At 49.1% G+C, this 19,582-nt stretch overlaps 1 protein-coding gene across 1 annotated transcript in view; it reads left to right on the forward strand.

Annotated features, from left to right (window-relative positions):
• The window catches only part of LOC120959885 (uncharacterized), a 144,584-nt gene that overhangs the window by 97,810 nt on the left and 27,192 nt on the right, over positions 1 to 19,582 (forward strand). The window contains exons 21-41 of the mRNA XM_049609528.1: positions 85 to 3,417; positions 3,608 to 3,934; positions 4,112 to 4,429; positions 4,609 to 4,932; positions 5,564 to 5,884; positions 6,002 to 6,316; positions 6,410 to 6,733; positions 6,843 to 7,166; positions 7,257 to 7,571; positions 7,677 to 7,997; positions 8,446 to 8,775; positions 8,885 to 9,196; positions 9,420 to 9,743; positions 9,917 to 10,873; positions 10,974 to 11,939; positions 12,728 to 13,048; positions 13,295 to 14,701; positions 14,790 to 15,433; positions 15,671 to 17,093; positions 17,182 to 17,832; positions 18,079 to 19,485. Of these exons, the coding sequence (XP_049465485.1) occupies positions 85 to 3,417; positions 3,608 to 3,934; positions 4,112 to 4,429; positions 4,609 to 4,932; positions 5,564 to 5,884; positions 6,002 to 6,316; positions 6,410 to 6,733; positions 6,843 to 7,166; positions 7,257 to 7,571; positions 7,677 to 7,997; positions 8,446 to 8,775; positions 8,885 to 9,196; positions 9,420 to 9,743; positions 9,917 to 10,873; positions 10,974 to 11,939; positions 12,728 to 13,048; positions 13,295 to 14,701; positions 14,790 to 15,433; positions 15,671 to 17,093; positions 17,182 to 17,832; positions 18,079 to 19,485 (14,964 nt within the window). The remainder of the gene's footprint in view (positions 1 to 84; positions 3,418 to 3,607; positions 3,935 to 4,111; positions 4,430 to 4,608; positions 4,933 to 5,563; positions 5,885 to 6,001; positions 6,317 to 6,409; positions 6,734 to 6,842; positions 7,167 to 7,256; positions 7,572 to 7,676; positions 7,998 to 8,445; positions 8,776 to 8,884; positions 9,197 to 9,419; positions 9,744 to 9,916; positions 10,874 to 10,973; positions 11,940 to 12,727; positions 13,049 to 13,294; positions 14,702 to 14,789; positions 15,434 to 15,670; positions 17,094 to 17,181; positions 17,833 to 18,078; positions 19,486 to 19,582) is intronic.

The following is a 19,582-nucleotide window of genomic DNA, read 5'->3' on the forward strand; positions in this document are numbered from 1 at the left end:
GTATATTTAGGCAAATTGTTCGCCAGTGAACACACTCTTGCGTTGGCATTAACTTACCAAATGAAATCAATTCTTTTTTACCAGTTCCTGAAGGAAATGAGTGCACACCAAATCCATGCGGACCCAACTCGGGATGTCGCAAAATCAACGGTAAACCGACATGCTTCTGTCTGCCCGAGTTTGAAGGAAATCCACCCCAGACGCCATGTACGCTGCCACAAAACCCGTGTGTCCCGTCACCGTGCGGGCCCAACACTCAGTGCACAATACTGAGCAATGGGTATGCAAAATGCACATGTGTGCCAGGGTACATTGAAAGTCCCAACACGATCCGTGGCTGTGTGGAACCGTCAAGCCCGTGCGATCCGAATCCCTGCGGCTTTGGAGCGATCTGCGACGCAACGCGCAATCCCGTATGCTACTGTCCAGATTCGATGATAGGCAATCCCTACCGTAGCTGCCTCGAGCCAGTTATGACACCGGAGCTGTGTCAACCGGGACCATGCGGTGCGAATGCGGATTGCTATGTGGCAGAAGGCAGGGAGCAGTGTTACTGCAAGCCAAACTTTATCGGTGATCCGTATGGAGGATGCGTTGAGCAGCCACGGTCTGTATGCGAACCGAATCCCTGCGGTCCGGGAGCCGAGTGTGTGCTGCTGGTAGATGGGGCACCGGGATGCCGATGCCCACCAGGGCTGAGCGGCGATCCGACGACAACGGGATGCCATGCGTTTGAATGCTTGAGCGATGATCAGTGTGCTGCGGACAAGGCTTGCATCGGACTGCGATGTGCTGATCCGTGTCCGGGATCGTGTGGCGCGGGAGCGCATTGTCGTGTCGAGAAACATCATCCAGTGTGCTTCTGTGACGCTGGTTTAACAGGCAATCCTGCCGTACAGTGCTACAGCTTAGATGAACGGCCTCGCGATGCTTGCAACCCCAGCCCGTGCGGTGCCAATGCTCGTTGTAGCGTGAGGAACAAACGGCCAGTGTGCAAGTGCCTAACGAACTACCATGGAGATCCGCGTAAAGGTTGCAAGCCTGAGTGTGACATCAATTCTGACTGCACACCGGACAAGTCTTGCGTCAACCATAAGTGTGTATCGCCGTGTGCATTGGGTACGGTGTGCGGCGTGAACGCGGAATGTAGTGTTAATTATCACACACCGATGTGTAAGTGTCCTTCGGGATATACGGGCGATGCGTTCGTGCAGTGCGTGCCGATACCGGAGGATCGCAACATGACCAGACAACCGTGCTCGTCGGATCCGTGCGGTCCGGGAGAGGTTTGTTCAATATATGGTAACGATGTCGCTCTGTGCGATCCGTGCGTAGCTCCGGATGCAATACATAATCCCAGATGCCGACCTCAGTGTGTGCTGAACACGGATTGTCCGTTCAATATGGCATGCCTGCAGTCGGAATGTCGAGATCCCTGCCCGGGATCGTGTGGATACAACGCACTGTGCACCGTCGAGCGTCACCGACCAGTATGCTACTGTCCGCCGGAGATGTATGGAAACCCTTACGAACAGTGTAAGCCACAGGAGAGTCCACGGGAAACGTGCGCTAGTATCCGTTGTGGAGCAAACACGCAATGCAAACAGCAGAATGGCGTCTTGGCTTGCGTATGTAAAAAGAACTACTACGGAGATCCTTTGATAGGCTGCCGACCAGAATGCGTTGTTAACACGGATTGTCCGATCAGTAAGGCGTGCGTAAATTCACGCTGCGTCGATCCGTGCGTAGATGCGTGCGGTGTGAGCGCGCAGTGCAAAGTGGTTAATCATTTACCGATTTGCTTCTGTCCGCCCACCCACACCGGTGATGCGCTGGTTGCATGCACGGAACGAACGTACCTTCCTCCGGACAATACACCGTGCGACCCGAACCCCTGCGGACCGAACAGTAAATGCCGTACTACACCTGATGGGTACGCCATTTGCTCGTGCTTACCGGGGTATCGTGGAGTGCCGCCCGCCTGCCAGGCCGAATGTATGATCAATGCAGAGTGTCCGCAGAACAAGGCGTGCATCAATCTAAAGTGTGCCGACCCATGTCCGGGTACGTGCGGCGTCGGTGCACGCTGCGAAGTGCTGAATCACAATCCGATCTGCAGCTGTGGAGCCAACCAGCAGGGAGATCCGTTTGTGATCTGCGAGGCACGACAAAACGAACCACCAGTGGAGCAGAAGAATCCCTGCGATCCATCGCCCTGCGGACCGAACTCAATTTGTCAGGTACGCGGCCGAAGGCCGGTGTGTTCGTGTCAGCCGAACTTTATCGGTTCTCCGCCGGCCTGCCGCCCGGAGTGTGTACTAAGCTCCGAATGTCCCCAGGACAAAGCTTGCATTAACGAGAAGTGTCAAAATCCGTGCGCTAACGCGTGTGGCGCTAATGCTGACTGTCACATCGTGGCACATTCTGCGTTCTGTAGCTGCCGTGCTGGATTTGAAGGAGATGCTTTCATTGGATGTTCCGCAGTGCCGAAGGACACACCAAAGGATGTGTGCTATCCGAACCCGTGTGCAGAAAATGCGGTATGTAGTGAGCACAATGGCGCCGCCAAGTGTACCTGCATCACACCGTACCTGGGAGATCCGTACAATACGGGATGTCGACCGGAGTGCGTACTGAACTCGGACTGTCCCAGCCACACGGCGTGCGTCAATCAACACTGCCGCGATCCGTGCCCGGGCGTGTGCGGTACGAATGCGGACTGTACCGTGGCCAATCACATACCGGTGTGCGAATGCAGTCGGGGATACGTGGGTGATCCGTTCCGTGGCTGTCGTCGAGAAGTACCACCACCAGTGGCACCGAAAGATCCGTGTGCGTCCTGTCCATCGAACAGCGTATGTCGAGTAGTAGGAGGCCGACCAACATGTTCCTGTCCGGAGGGATACCGCGGAACACCGCCAGCTTGCAGGCCGGAATGCTCAAGCAGTGAGGAATGTCCGCACGACCGCAGCTGTATTAATCTGAAGTGTGCCGATCCGTGCCCTGGGCTGTGCGGTATAAACGCGCAATGCCAAGTGATCAATCACAAACCATTTTGCAGTTGTCAGCGTGACATGATTGGTAATCCGTTCGAGCAGTGTTATCCGAAACCGGCGGAACCAGTGCATCCATGTCAGCCAAGCCCGTGTGGCGCGTACTCGGAATGCCGTGAGATTGACAATCGTGCAGTGTGTACGTGTGCTGCTGGTATGCTCGGAACACCGCCGAACTGCAGACCGGAGTGCGAAACAGATCAAGACTGTCCGTCGAATCGAGCGTGCTTCAATCAGAAGTGCCGCGATCCCTGTGTGGGCTCCTGTGGATACAATGCGCAGTGCAGCACCCGTAACCATCGACCCGAGTGTTATTGTGTTGATGGGTTCGAAGGGGATCCGTACAGTGGTTGCAATCCAGTCGGTAAGTCGTTATTCTCTTATCTCCCTTATATCAGGCTTTTATACCAGACATTCGTCAAAAAATCACAATCTAATGCGAATATCCACGCCAGGACTGATCGATTGATCAGTTACTGTCCATTAACAAACCAAACGAATAATTCAATGTTACTGTTCCTAAACGATGACCTAATGTTATACATTTTTCGTAGCTATTAAACGGGACGAAATAATTGACCCATGCAATCCGTCCCCTTGCGGTTCGAACGCGATCTGCAAGGATCGAAACGGTGCTGGTTCTTGTAAATGCATGCCCAATTATTTCGGTGATCCATACGTCAACTGCCGACCGGAATGTGTTCAAAGTTCGGAATGTCCGTCTACCAAGGCATGCGTCAACATGCGCTGCATTGACCCATGCCTTGGCACGTGCGGGCTTAACAGTGAATGTCGTGTACATAACCATTCGCCGTACTGTAGCTGTAGTCCTGGTTATACGGGCAATCCATCACAGGCTTGCCGTCCTATCGTGGTAGAAAGTAAGATACGTTCCGTAGAACCTGTCCTATCACTCTCTCTCTCTCTCTCTTTCTCTCTCGGTAAATGGAACCATTTGTACTAACGTGTATTATACACACCTCCTGTCTCGTATTCTTCTTTTCCATCTTTTGCACGAACCGGTATGGTTTCGCACCTTCTTTCATCTGTAATATTAGATCTCCCTGCCCGTCATCCGATAGACCCCTGTTCACCATCTCCATGTGGTCCGTACAGCATATGTAGGGTGCTGGACGGTCATCCGGTTTGCTCATGCCAAATCAGTTGTTCAGGCGTTCCACCCAATTGTCGTCCAGAATGTCTCATAAACGCAGAGTGCCCTCGCGACAGAACTTGTATCAATCAACGATGCATCGATCCGTGCCCGGGTACGTGCGGAATGAACGCGCGATGCCGCGTGGTAAATCACAATCCAATTTGCAGCTGTAACGCTGGATTTATCGGTGATCCATTTGTGCAGTGCTCACCGGAGCCAAGTAAGATATTGCCAATGACCACCACGCAAGCTACTTGCCTAGCATTAAACCCTGTTGCTTTTCGCTTAGTGCAATTGCTGCTTTCTTCCCTCGTGGAATGCGATTTTCTGATTGTTCAACATTGTTTTCCCGTTTTCTTCAACTCCAACTCCTCACCACTGTGCTTATGGTCGATACAGCACAACCGATATTGGAGGAAGAGTACAGGAATCCGTGTCAACCGTCACCGTGTGGAGTGAACTCCGTGTGCAAAGTACACAACAATCGAGCTGTGTGCTCGTGTCTGCCCAACTACGTGGGTCGTCCGCCAAGCTGTAGACCCGAATGTGCGGTAGACTCGGAATGTCCCATGAATTTGGCTTGCATTAATGAAAAGTGCCGCAATCCTTGTCTTGGATCGTGTGGAGTTAATACCGAATGCGCTGTAGTAGCTCACAAACCTTTGTGCAGTTGCACACCAGGCTACAGTGGAGATCCTTTTGCTGGATGCAGCATTATTCCGAGTAAGCCATCTACAGCTGCAGTATACAAATTTGCTTGACACAAACAGCGCTCAATTGAAATGAAAATAACAACTGCTTTAAAGGCTTAATAAGCTAATCAAAGTTGATGTAATATGCATACAAATTGAATATGCTTAAGCTCCTTACTTATGGAGTTAACATTTAACTTTTTTATTGGCAATACGGATAAAACCCAACACAATTTCACTTCAATTGCACTACACTCAAACGCGCACACTGGTATACACTATCGTTGGATGAAACTTCATTCAGAGGCTTTTAACAGAAGTTCAATCACAACACACTACTGGCAGCTTTATTGGAGGATTATCTTTTTCGCAAATATAACACAAGCTAATATATTGTTCCAAATTAATTCGAGGGAAGTTTGAACAAAACAATATGGTCGTTACACAGCAACAATAAGTAACAAATAACAACACACTGTATTAGCAGTATTGCAAAACAACTGCTCAAAACGGCAAACGATTAGATTAGAACAAATAAAACAATTATGCATTTGCAGCTTTGATAAATGAAGCCCATTACAGAACTTGTGCTTCAAGTTTTTAATGGTTTTGTAACATTAACTTTAACAAATTCTCTCTCACCTATTTCATTCGATTTACAGTCGTACAACAAGAAACTCCTATGCCATGTAATCCGAGCCCATGCGGAGCAAATGCTATCTGCAAGGAGCGCAATGGTGCGGGATCATGCACTTGTGCGCCGGAATATTTCGGCGATCCATACGTTGGGTGTCGCCCTGAGTGTGTAATGAACAGCGACTGTCCTAGAACACGAGCATGTATAAATAACAAATGTCAAGATCCGTGCCCAGGAACGTGCGGAGTAAATGCCGAGTGTCATGTTGTGAATCACGCTCCAAGTTGCGTTTGCTTGACAGGATTTATAGGGAACCCGTTCACGGAGTGTAGACCTCAGCCGGAAAGTAAGATATCGTTCGCAACCATACAATTGTTTCATAAACAACCGTGTTTGGAACACGTTTTAACCGTTTTGGTAATTTTTTCCCTCATTTAAACCATTATTCGAATGCTTCGCGCAGTTCGAGATGAGCCTGTAGTGCAACCATGTCAACCGTCACCATGCGGCCCGAACAGCGTGTGTCGCGTGCTGAACAATCATGCCGTATGCACATGCAAGCAGAATTATATTGGTTCACCACCCAACTGTCGTCCAGAGTGTGTGGTCAGCTCGGAGTGTCCGCTAGACAAATCATGCGTTAAGACCAAGTGTGTGGATCCTTGTCCAGGCACATGCGGTTTCAATGCACGATGCCAAGTAGTGAACCACAATCCTATCTGCAGCTGCAAGGCTGGCTTTACAGGAGATCCATTCGTACGGTGTATACCGGAAGAACGTAAGAATTGTTTACCTCGTGTTGCTACGTGTATTTCACAGAATCAATACAATACTCCCTTTCTCCCATCGAACGCTTTTTTTCAACGCGCAGGTCGTCCTGTCGTACAGGAAACCCCTACCGATCCTTGCATTCCGTCTCCCTGTGGACCAAATTCTCAATGCAAGGCTGTTGGTCATACGGCGGCCTGTTCTTGTTTGCCAAATTATATCGGACGCGCACCGAACTGTCGCCCCGAGTGTACTTCCAACTCTCAGTGTACGCCGATGAAGGCGTGCATCAATGAACGCTGTGGTGACCCTTGTCCTGGATCTTGTGGCTCGAATGCACTCTGCACAGTCCAAAACCATCAGCCCAACTGTCGTTGCATTGAAGGATACGAAGGCGATCCATATACCTCGTGTAGCCCTGTAATAAGTAAGAATTACGTTTGCAAAACCTGTACCTTAGAGTGAGGGCCACCATTCTGACTGTATTTTTTTCTCTCTCCTTTTTGGGATGAATTCTAACGTTAACGCAACTCTAGTACACCGTGAACCAGAAATAGTAGATCCCTGCAATCCATCCCCGTGTGGCATAAACGCGGAATGTAATGTACGCAACAACGCAGGTTCCTGCACTTGTGTGAAGGATTACTACGGTGATCCGTATCACGAGTGCCGGCCTGAGTGTATGCTCAGCTCGGACTGTCCGAATACTCGGGCATGTTTGAACAACAAATGCGTCGATCCGTGCCCGGGCATGTGTGGTCTGAACGCGGAATGCTTCGTCATGAACCATTCGCCTTCTTGCGCTTGCATGCCGGGCTACACTGGAAACCCATCACAAGCATGTCGCGAGATACCGAAACGTAGGTGTTTTTTTTGTATACTTGCTGCTAGAGAGCCAAGGTCTTTAATGTTCATTATCATTTGTTCCTCCCTCCTCTTCGGCACTATAGAAATCGAACACACTCCTATCGATCCATGTCGTCCGTCGCCCTGTGGCCCGTACAGCCAGTGCCGCAATGTGAACGAACATGCCGTCTGTTCGTGTCAGGCCAATTACATTGGTTCGCCACCGGCTTGTCGTCCAGAATGTACTGTTAGCTCTGAATGTGCAATGGATAAGGCTTGTATCAAGCAGTCGTGCTTGGATCCGTGTCCTGGTACGTGCGGTTTTAACGCTCGTTGTACGGTAATCAATCACAATCCGATCTGTAGCTGTCCCTCCGGCTTTACCGGCGATCCATTCGAACGATGTGTGCCAGAAGAAAGTAAGCTTTCCCCCTTTTTTGCTATACACCGCATCGAAATGCACAAATTTGCCACGGTCAATAATTTTCGCTCGTCCTTTCGTCCATCCGCTGCTCCGTTTCTAGAACAAGTGGTTCAAGCTGAACCTACGAACCCCTGCCTTCCATCGCCGTGCGGACCAAATTCACAGTGCCGAGCTGTCGGAAACGTGCCGGCTTGCTCGTGCTTGCCCAACTATGTTGGTCGAGCTCCGAACTGCCGGCCCGAATGTACGATCAATGCGGAATGCTCTGGTAATCTTGCCTGCGTCAATGAAAAGTGCGCCGACCCATGCCCGGGATCGTGCGGCCCTAATGCTGTTTGTCGCGTGATTGAACATTCGCCTTCCTGCTCCTGCCAAACCGGATATACGGGAGATCCTTTCTCCGGCTGTACAGTCATTCCTTGTAAGATTTCTTTTCACTTTCCTACTATCTTCTACTGCTTCTTTCCATGCACTGTGTGTGAAGTATTGTGAAAGCATAATACAAACCTTCATATGACAGGACACTGAATTATACTTTCACGATTCTCATGCCCTCCCTATATCTATGTACAAATTGTTTGCATGAGTATATGTAACAAAAAAAATGGCTCGCGGTTTTTGCGAAGCTGTACCAGATACACAAGACATATCAAGCAGAATCAGCCATCGCAAAAATCACATACTTATGAGCCTGTACATAAATGTATGTATTGTAAACATTAGTTGCTTAGAATAGTTTTAATTTGTGTGAGTGAGTTTATGTGTGTGTGAGTGTGTGTGTGTGTATGGTATTTATGTGTATTATAACATGTACAATCTATTTTTATGGTGTGGAACAATCTTCTATGTATATACCTTTCTTCTTGTAGTAACACCTGTTCGCGAAGAATCTAGAAACCCATGCAACCCTTCGCCCTGTGGATCGAACGCGGTATGCAAGGAACGGAACGGTGCAGGATCATGTACATGTCTGCCGGATTACTTTGGCGATCCGTACAGTGGCTGTCGACCGGAGTGTGTTACCAACAGCGACTGCCCACGTGTGAGGGCTTGCGTGAATAATAAGTGCGCTGACCCTTGCCCGGGTGTTTGCGGTATTGACGCAGAATGTTATGTAGTCAATCACTCGCCAAGTTGTGCTTGCCGACCAGGCTATACCGGTGATCCGTTCACGCAATGTCGTCCACCAGAGCAACCTAGTAAGACCATTCGTTGAGCTTTTCACTCGTTAGGGTGTTGCTTTTATTTCCTTGCAGTGTTTCTTACCACTGAAATCCATATGTTTTGTCCATTTTGCCATTATTTTAGAACAAAATGAACCGATCAATCCATGCACTCCGTCTCCATGTGGTCCTAATAGTATCTGCCGCGAATCGAATGGGCATGCCGTTTGCACGTGCCAGGCCAGTTTTATCGGAACGCCACCAAACTGCCGACCGGAATGTATCGTCAGCTCGGAGTGCGCTCTTGATAAAGCTTGCATTGGCCAAAAGTGTAACGATCCATGTCCTGGTACTTGCGGCCAGAATGCACGTTGCCAAGTGGTTAATCATAACCCAATCTGTAGCTGTTCACTTGGCTTCACCGGAGATCCGTTTGTTCGATGCGTACCAGTTGAAAGTAAGCATCCTGAACCATATCGACAGAATGCTAGCATTCTGGAACGATATAGATGTGATTGTACCAATCAACTTCATGCACAACTGTTCTTTTCTTTCCTGTACAAACTTTCTTTTCCCAATGCTTTTTTGCTCTTCGCTCTTTTCATCTGTTTATCTTGCTTTGTCGCTTTCTTGCTCTCTACTCTTATCGCCTTACTCTTCAACCAATGGCCGCGCTGTAGAAGCTCCGGTCGTACAAGATCCCGTAGATCCATGCGTTCCATCACCTTGTGGGCCAAACTCCGTCTGCCGAGCTATTGGGTCGACACCTGCATGTTCTTGTTTGCCAAACTACATCGGCCGAGCGCCAAACTGCCGTCCAGAGTGCATGCTCAATGCCGAATGTCCAGCCACGTTGGCATGTGTAAACGAACGATGTACTAACCCTTGTGTAGGATCTTGTGGTATTAACGCACGGTGTACAGTAGTGAAACACAATCCGATCTGCGAGTGTGAGGCTGGATTTACCGGAGATCCGTTCTCTGTCTGTACAGAAATTATTCCCAGTAAGCATTATTCACTTGTAAAACATTTGCAGATGTTTTTTTTTTCTCAAATAATACATTCATCGAAAAACTTACTCGTTGGATGCACGTTTGATCGTCCACCAACTATGATTTTCGCAAAACATCAAGGAATTAAATAATAATTTTTCTCTTTGTTAATTTTACCTCACCAGTACGTGACGTGGAACCGGTCAATCCATGCAATCCATCGCCGTGCGGTGCCAATGCAGTATGTAAAGAAAGAAATGGAGCCGGATCGTGTACTTGTATGCCAGAATATTTCGGTGACCCATACACAGGATGCCGTCCGGAATGTGTACAGAACACAGACTGCGAAAAGTCGAAGGCATGCATGAACAACAAATGCCGCGATCCGTGTCCAGGTGTTTGCGGATTGAATGCTGAATGTGTCGTTCAAAACCACAGTCCCGTGTGCTTCTGCTTAGAAGGATACACAGGTGATCCGGCCAGTACCTGTACTTTGGCCGAGATTGTAACCGAGCGTCCTAAGACTCCTGGATGCCAACCATCACCGTGCGGACCGAACAGTCAATGTCGAGAAATCAATGGACATCCAGTGTGCTCCTGCTTGGCGGGTTACATTGGAACGCCACCGATGTGTCGTCCGGAATGCGTCGTCAGTTCGGAGTGTAGTCAGGATCGCGCCTGCGTAAACAAGAAATGTGTAGATCCATGTCCAGGAACGTGTGGTGCCGAGGCACGGTGTCAAGTTGTTAATCACAATCCAATATGTAGCTGCCCTCCCGGGTTTACTGGAGATCCATTCGTGCAGTGCGCAAAGAAAGAAGAACAGAAGGACATTACACCTGTAAATCCTTGTGTGCCTTCGCCATGCGGGCCTAATTCAAACTGTCGAACTGTTGGCAGTCAGCCTGCCTGTTCATGCGCCGCCAACTATATTGGACGACCGCCGAACTGTCGACCGGAGTGCACCAGGGACGCCGAATGTCCAAGTAATTTGGCATGTCAGAACGAAAAATGCGTGGATCCTTGCACGGCTGGTTGTGGATTGAATGCAGTTTGCCGAGTCATCAACCATAAGCCAGTTTGTACATGTGACGAAGGTTTCGAAGGAAATCCCCTAGAACAATGTAGTCGCATTCTGCCGCGTAAGTACTCCAAAGTATTACATTCACAATCAAATAATCAATGAACGTTACTAATACTAATGAATTATTTATTATCTATTGAATATATTTTCCAATACAGCTACAACAGAGAGGCTAACACCTTGTACTCCTTCACCATGTGGACCTAACGCTGAATGCCGCGAACGGAACAATGCTGGAGCATGTTATTGTTTAACGGGCTATGAAGGCAATCCATATGATGTCTTTTCGGGTTGTCGTCGTGAATGTGACGTGAATGCTGATTGTCCAGACAAACTAGCATGTGTACAGTATAAATGTGTCGATCCATGTCCAGGTGTTTGTGGTGCACAAGCATTGTGTGAAATTCAAAATCATGTACCAACATGCATTTGTCCCGAAGGTACAGTCGGAGATCCTTTCGTACAGTGCAACCTACGGATGGCAGATCCGGTTACACCTGCATCACCTGTGTGTGACAAGTATACATGCGGTCCAAATAGCATTTGCCGTATACAAAACGGTGTTGCTGTTTGTAAATGTCAGCCAGATATGGTTGGTAGCCCACCAAACTGTCGACCAGAATGCCAGCAAAATAGTGACTGTGAGGCCAACCGGGCTTGCGTTAATTTGAAGTGCATAGATCCATGCCCCGGTTCGTGCGGACAAAATGCCAACTGTAACATCATCAACCATAATCCAATATGTAGCTGTGCTCCTGGATTCACCGGTGATCCATTCACTCGATGTTACAAAGAAATTGTAACTACCTCAACAACAGAGGCTCCAAGAGCATTGTGCACACCATCGCCATGTGGACCGAATGCTGAATGTAAAGTTATCGGCGACCGAGAGGCATGTTCCTGTTTACCAGGTTATATAGGAGCACCGCCAAGCTGTAGGCCAGAGTGTATTTTAAGCACAGAATGTGCTGATAACCAAGCATGCATCAGGCAAAAGTGTGAGGATCCTTGTCCGGGATCTTGTGGTCTGAATGCAAAATGTTCTGTATCGCGACATACGCCAAGCTGCAGTTGTGATGCTGGATTTACTGGAGATCCATTTACAGGCTGTCAAGCGATAATTGGTGAGTACTTAAACATTTTTAATATACTGCTTTCTCACTCTGTTATGCATATTATCACATATAGTTTATATTTATAGTATTCATATATTTATAAATGTTCAGGCATCGTTTCTGTCTCTGAACACAGTTGCATAACATTCTCTGATATATTGATCACGGTTGACTGTGTTAAGATCAAACAATGTATCGCTCGTTGGTAAATATAGAATCTAAATTTTGCATAAATCTGACATTAAATTTTGCAAATCTTGACATATAGTTACTAATAGGCAGTCATCAACTATTTTCACATCTCGAGATTTAAAATATCGGAAATTTGAATATCTATAAAATCTATGTAAAAAAAAGCTGATGTCAACATTTTTGTCTTATTGTACTGTAATGGAACTGTGTGAAGGAATCAGAAAAAAACCTATAAGTTAAGCACATAAATGCAAGCAAAGTTAAGCACATAAATAAGAGATTTTGATGAATGAATATGATAAAGCTTGGGACAATGGTTTGAGGAAAAGCTTCAAGCTTCCGCTTTTTTAAAGAGAATTCACAAAGGTAAGTTATTGAATTCTCCAACTATACCCACGCATGCAGCACCCCAAAAAGTAAATTTACTACAAAAATATGCAAAATAAAACACACGCTACGCTAAGGTATACACTTGCTTTCAAATCGCACAAAAGTGCAAAGCTGCTTGGAGCTTTCCGGGATGTAGAAAAAATCTTCACATGAACTTATAAAATAAGGGAAAGGTCACAAAACTACAACGAAATGTTTGGTTTCCAAACTTACAGAGGATGTCCCAGTATTGAACCCTTGTAATCCTAGCCCATGCGGAGCCAACGCTCAATGTAGGGAACAAAACGGTGCTGGAGCATGCACATGTATTGAGGATCATTTTGGAAACCCTTACGAAGGATGCCGTCCAGAGTGTGTGCTCAATTCGGACTGCCCGTCGAACAGGGCTTGCGTTAGGAACAAATGTCAAGACCCTTGCCCAGGAACCTGTGGTCAGAATGCTGACTGCCAGGTCGTCAATCACCTGCCCTCTTGTACCTGTTTCCCCGGATACGAAGGAGATCCGTTCCGATATTGTAACATTCAACAAAGAGAACGTAAGGAACCCTTTGCCCACTTCTTCGCCTGTTGCGTGCTTATGACCTTGCTTCACTCGACCAAGCTTAGTTCGACAATCATAGATCTCCGCTGACCCGCCCTTTTCTTGGACAACCTCGACAAAACACACGAAATACGAACGATCGACCTTGCCGCTCCCTTTCCCCATGCATTGCTTTTCGCTGTATCTGTTGTTTGCGAAGCTTTGTTCAATCATACATTGTGTCTTCCCTCCCTCACTACAGCGGTTCAAGAGTATGTCAATCCTTGCCAACCGAGTCCCTGTGGTCCCAACAGTCAATGCCGAGAGGTTAACGGACAGGCCGTTTGCTCGTGTCTGCCCACTTATGTTGGTTCTCCTCCGGGATGTCGCCCAGAGTGTGTGGTGAGCTCGGAATGCGCCTTAAATAAGGCTTGTGTCAACCAGAAGTGCGTTGATCCGTGCCCTGGAACGTGCGGAACCAATGCTAGGTGCAACGTCAATAACCACAGCCCCATTTGCTCATGTCAATCAGGATTCACTGGTGACCCGTTCACGAGATGCTACCCCATACCACGTAAGATCCTCTCCTTTCGTTACACCCACGACGTATTCCTTGCCATCTCCAACCCTATGGTATCGTTGTTCTTTTCTACAACAGCTCCGGTACAAGATACTCCGATCGTTGTAAGGAACCCGTGCGTTCCTTCTCCGTGCGGTCCAAACTCACAGTGCCGTGATGTAAACGGCTCTCCTTCGTGTTCATGTCTGATCAACTACATTGGATCTCCGCCTAATTGTCGCCCAGAGTGTACAATTAACGCGGAATGTCCAAGCAATCAGGCGTGCATGAACGAGAAGTGTCGGGACCCTTGTCCGGGATCGTGTGGCATCAATGCAAGATGCAATGTGATCAACCATACTCCCATTTGTACATGCGAGGAGGGATACACTGGAGATCCTTTCACAAGCTGTCGACCCATGCCACCACCACGTAAGAAACTCTTCCCCAATCTTTGGCTTCCAGATCTCTTCATAACGAATCCCCTTCATTCAACAGCGCCTGAGCCCGTCAATGATGATCCGTGCAATCCTTCGCCCTGCGGGGCTAATGCGCAATGCCAGAACGGTATTTGCACATGTTTGCCAGAGTACCAGGGCGATCCGTACCGAGGCTGCAGGCCAGAGTGCGTCTTGAACTCGGACTGCGCTCGGGATAGGGCCTGTATTCGTAGCAAATGTGTAGATCCTTGTCCGGGCACGTGCGGTCAAGATGCACTGTGCGAGGTGATCAATCACATTCCGATGTGCCGTTGTCCGGATGGAATGGCCGGAAATGCATTCGTGCAGTGTCGACCACAGCAAGCACCGGTTGTGACGAACCCATGCAGTCCATCGCCTTGCGGTCCTAATAGCCAGTGTCGCGAAATCAATGGACAAGCCGTCTGCTCTTGTGTTCCGGGATACATTGGAAGCCCTCCGACGTGTCGTCCGGAGTGTGTTGTGAGCGCTGAATGTCCTCAGAATCAAGCGTGTACCAACCAGAAATGTAGGGATCCATGCCCTGGAACATGTGGAGTAGGAGCCAGGTGCTCGGTTGTGAATCACAATCCAATTTGCAGCTGTCCAGAAAGATACACAGGCGATCCGTTCGTACGCTGTCAGCCCATGAGTATGTTTCATTCCCATTTAGTTCCTCAGTCGTTTAGAATCCAGATAGCTTACGATCACCATCTCTTGTCATCTTTGATCCCTTTCAGTCGAGCCTCCAGTACAAATGACCCCCAGCAACCCTTGCCAACCGTCTCCTTGCGGACCAAATGCACAGTGCCGCGCAGTGGGTGATTCGCCATCTTGCACTTGCATAGAGGGTATGATAGGCGCACCACCCAATTGCCGCCCGGAATGCATCAGCAACTCCGATTGCTCAAACAATTTAGCATGCATACGACAAAAGTGTCAAGATCCTTGTCCTGGCGCGTGTGGAGCCAACGCGGAATGTAGGGTTGTCAGCCATACTCCGATGTGCATTTGTGCCGTTGGATATACTGGCGATCCTTTCACTCAGTGCGTTCCTTTCCAACAAGATACGCCCAAGGACCAGACGACGCCTTGCCTCCCCAACCCATGCGGAGCCAACGCTCAATGTAGGGAACAAAACGGTGCTGGAGCATGCACATGTATTGAGGATCATTTTGGAAACCCTTACGAAGGATGCCGTCCAGAGTGTGTGCTCAATTCGGACTGCCCGTCGAACAGGGCTTGCGTTAGGAACAAATGTCAAGACCCTTGCCCAGGAACCTGTGGTCAGAATGCTGACTGCCAGGTCGTCAATCACCTGCCCTCTTGTACCTGTTTCCCCGGATACGAAGGAGATCCGTTCCGATATTGTAACATTCAACAAAGAGAACGTAAGGAACCCTTTGCCCACTTCTTCGCCTGTTGCGTGCTTATGACCTTGCTTCACTCGACCAAGCTTAGTTCGACAATCATAGATCTCCGCTGACCCGCCCTATTCTTGGACAACCTCGACAAAACACACGAAATACGAACGATCGACCTTGCCGCTACCTTTCCCCATGCATTGCTTTTCGCTGTATCTGTTGTTTGCGAAGCTTTGTTCAATCATACATTGTGTCTTCCCTCCCTCACTACAGCGGTACAAGAGTATGTCAATCCTTGCCAACCGAGTCCCTGTGGTCCCAACAGTCAATGCCGAGAGGTTAACGGACAGGCCGTTTGCTCGTGTCTGCCCACTTATGTTGGTTCTCCTCCGGGATGTCGCCCAGAGTGTGTGGTGAGCTCGGAATGCGCCTTAAATAAGGCTTGTGTCAACCAGAAGTGCGTTGATCCGTGCCCTGGAACGTGCGGAACCAATGCTAGGTGCAACGTCAATAACCACAGCCCCATTTGCTCATGTCAATCAGGATTCACTGGTGACCCGTTCACGAGATGCTACCCCATACCACGTAAGATCCTCTCCTTTCGTTACACCCACGACGTATTCCTTGCCATCTCCAACCCTATGGTATCGTTGTTCTTTTCTACAACAGCTCCGGTACAAGATACTCCGATCGTTGTAAGGAACCCGTGCGTTCCTTCTCCGTGCGGTCCAAACTCACAGTGCCGTGATGTAAACGGCTCTCCTTCGTGTTCATGTCTGATCAACTACATTGGATCTCCGCCTAATTGTCGCCCAGAGTGTACAATTAACGCGGAATGTCCAAGCAATCAGGCGTGCATGAACGAGAAGTGTCGGGACCCTTGTCCGGGATCGTGTGGCATCAATGCAAGATGCAATGTGATCAACCATACTCCCATTTGTACATGCGAGGAGGGATACACTGGAGATCCTTTCACAAGCTGTCGACCCATGCCACCACCACGTAAGAAACTCTCCCCCAATCTTTGGCTTCCAGATCTCTTCATAACGAATCCCCTTCATTCAACAGCGCCTGAGCCCGTCAATGATGATCCGTGCAATCCTTCGCCCTGCGGGGCTAATGCGCAATGCCAGAACGGTATTTGCACATGTTTGCCAGAGTACCAGGGCGATCCGTACCGAGGCTGCAGGCCAGAGTGCGTCTTGAACTCGGATTGCGCTCGGGATAGGGCCTGTATTCGTAGCAAATGTGTAGATCCTTGTCCGGGCACGTGCGGTCAAGATGCACTGTGCGAGGTGATCAATCACATTCCAATGTGCCGTTGTCCGGATGGAATGGCCGGAAATGCATTTGTGCAGTGTCGACCACAGCAAGCACCGGTTGTGACGAACCCATGCAGTCCATCGCCTTGCGGTCCTAATAGCCAGTGTCGCGAAATCAATGGACAAGCCGTCTGCTCTTGTGTTCCGGGATACATTGGAAGCCCTCCGACGTGTCGTCCGGAGTGTGTTGTGAGCGCTGAATGTCCTCAGAATCAAGCGTGTACCAACCAGAAATGTAGGGATCCATGCCCTGGAACATGTGGAGTAGGAGCCAGGTGCTCGGTTGTGAATCACAATCCAATTTGCAGCTGTCCAGAAAGATACACAGGCGATCCGTTCGTACGTTGTCAGCCCATGAGTATGTTTCATTCCCATTTAGTTCCTCAGTCGTTTAGAATCCAGATAGCTTACGATCACCATCTCTTGTCATCTTTGATCCCTTTCAGTCGAGCCTCCAGTACAAATGACCCCCAGCAACCCTTGCCAACCGTCTCCTTGCGGACCAAATGCACAGTGCCGCGCAGTGGGTGATTCGCCATCTTGCACTTGCATAGAGGGTATGATAGGCGCACCACCCAATTGCCGCCCGGAATGCATCAGCAACTCCGATTGCTCAAACAATTTAGCATGCATACGACAAAAGTGTCAAGATCCTTGTCCTGGCGCGTGTGGTGCCAACGCGGAATGTAGGGTTGTCAGCCATACTCCGATGTGCATTTGTGCCGTTGGATATACTGGCGATCCTTTCACTCAGTGCGTTCCTTTCCAACAAGATACGCCCAAGGACCAGACGACGCCTTGCCTCCCCAACCCATGCGGAGCCAACGCTCAATGTAGGGAACAAAACGGTGCTGGAGCATGCACATGTATTGAGGATCATTTTGGAAACCCTTACGAAGGATGCCGTCCAGAGTGTGTGCTCAATTCGGACTGCCCGTCGAACAGGGCTTGCGTTAGGAACAAATGTCAAGACCCTTGCCCAGGAACCTGTGGTCAGAATGCTGACTGCCAGGTCGTCAATCACCTGCCCTCTTGTACCTGTTTCCCCGGATACGAAGGAGATCCGTTCCGATATTGTAACATTCAACAAAGAGAACGTAAGGAACCCTTTGCCCACTTCTTCGCCTGTTGCGTGCTTATGACCTTGCTTCACTCGACCAAGCTTAGTTCGACAATCATAGATCTCCGCTGACCCGCCCTATTCTTGGACAACCTCGACAAAACACACGAAATACGAACGATCGACCTTGCCGCTACCTTTCCCCATGCATTGCTTTTCGCTGTATCTGTTGTTTGCGAAGCTTTGTTCAATCATACATTGTGTCTTCCCTCCCTCACTACAGCGGTACAAGAGTATGTCAATCCTTGCCAACCGAGTCCCTGTGGTCCCAACAGTCAATGCCGAGAGGTTAACGGACAGGCCGTTTGCTCGTGTCTGCCCACTTATGTTGGTTCTCCTCCGGGATGTCGCCCAGAGTGTGTGGTGAGCTCGGAATGCGCCTTAAATACGGCTTGTGTCAACCAGAAGTGCGTTGATCCGTGCCCTGGAACGTGCGGAACCAATGCTAGGTGCAACGTCAATAACCACAGCCCCATTTGCTCATGTCAATCAGGATTCACTGGTGACCCGTTCACGAGATGCTACCCCATACCACGTAAGATCCTCTCCTTTCGTTACACCCACGACGTATTCCTTGCCATCTCCAACCCTATGGTATCGTTGTTCTTTTCTACAACAGCTCCGGTACAAGATACTCCGATCGTTGTAAGGAACCCGTGCGTTCCTTCTCCGTGCGGTCCAAACTCACAGTGCCGTGATGTAAACGGCTCTCCTTCGTGTTCATGTCTGATCAACTACATTGGATCTCCGCCTAATTGTCGCCCAGAGTGTACAATTAACGCGGAATGTCCAAGCAATCAGGCGTGCATGAACGAGAAGTGTCGGGACCCTTGTCCGGGATCGTGTGGCATCAATGCAAGATGCAATGTGATCAACCATACTCCCATTTGTACATGCGAGGAGGGATACACTGGAGATCCTTTCACAAGCTGTCGACCCATGCCACCACCACGTAAGAAACTCTCCCCCAATCTTTGGCTTCCAGATCTCTTCATAACGAATCCCCTTCATTCAACAGCGCCTGAGCCCGTCAATGATGATCCGTGCAATCCTTCGCCCTGCGGGGCTAATGCGCAATGCCAGAACGGTATTTGCACATGTTTGCCAGAGTACCAGGGCGATCCGTACCGAGGCTGCAGGCCAGAGTGCGTCTTGAACTCGGATTGCGCTCGGGATAGGGCCTGTATTCGTAGCAAATGTGTAGATCCTTGTCCGGGCACGTGCGGTCAAGATGCACTGTGCGAGGTGATCAATCACATTCCAATGTGCCGTTGTCCGGATGGAATGGCCGGAAATGCATTTGTGCAGTGTCGACCACAGCAAGCACCGGTTGTGACGAACCCATGCAGTCCATCGCCTTGCGGTCCTAATAGCCAGTGTCGCGAAATCAATGGACAAGCCGTCTGCTCTTGTGTTCCGGGATACATTGGAAGCCCTCCGACGTGTCGTCCGGAGTGTGTTGTGAGCGCTGAATGTCCTCAGAATCAAGCGTGTACCAACCAGAAATGTAGGGATCCATGCCCTGGAACATGTGGAGTAGGAGCCAGGTGCTCGGTTGTGAATCACAATCCAATTTGCAGCTGTCCAGAAAGATACACAGGCGATCCGTTCGTACGTTGTCAGCCCATGAGTATGTTTCATTCCCATTTAGTTCCTCAGTCGTTTAGAATCCAGATAGCTTACGATCACCATCTCTTGTCATCTTTGATCCCTTTCAGTCGAGCCTC

The sequence above is a fragment of the Anopheles coluzzii genome, chromosome 3, assembly GCF_943734685.1.
Source record: "Anopheles coluzzii chromosome 3, AcolN3, whole genome shotgun sequence".
In the NCBI taxonomy this organism is placed as follows: domain Eukaryota; kingdom Metazoa; phylum Arthropoda; class Insecta; order Diptera; family Culicidae; genus Anopheles; species Anopheles coluzzii.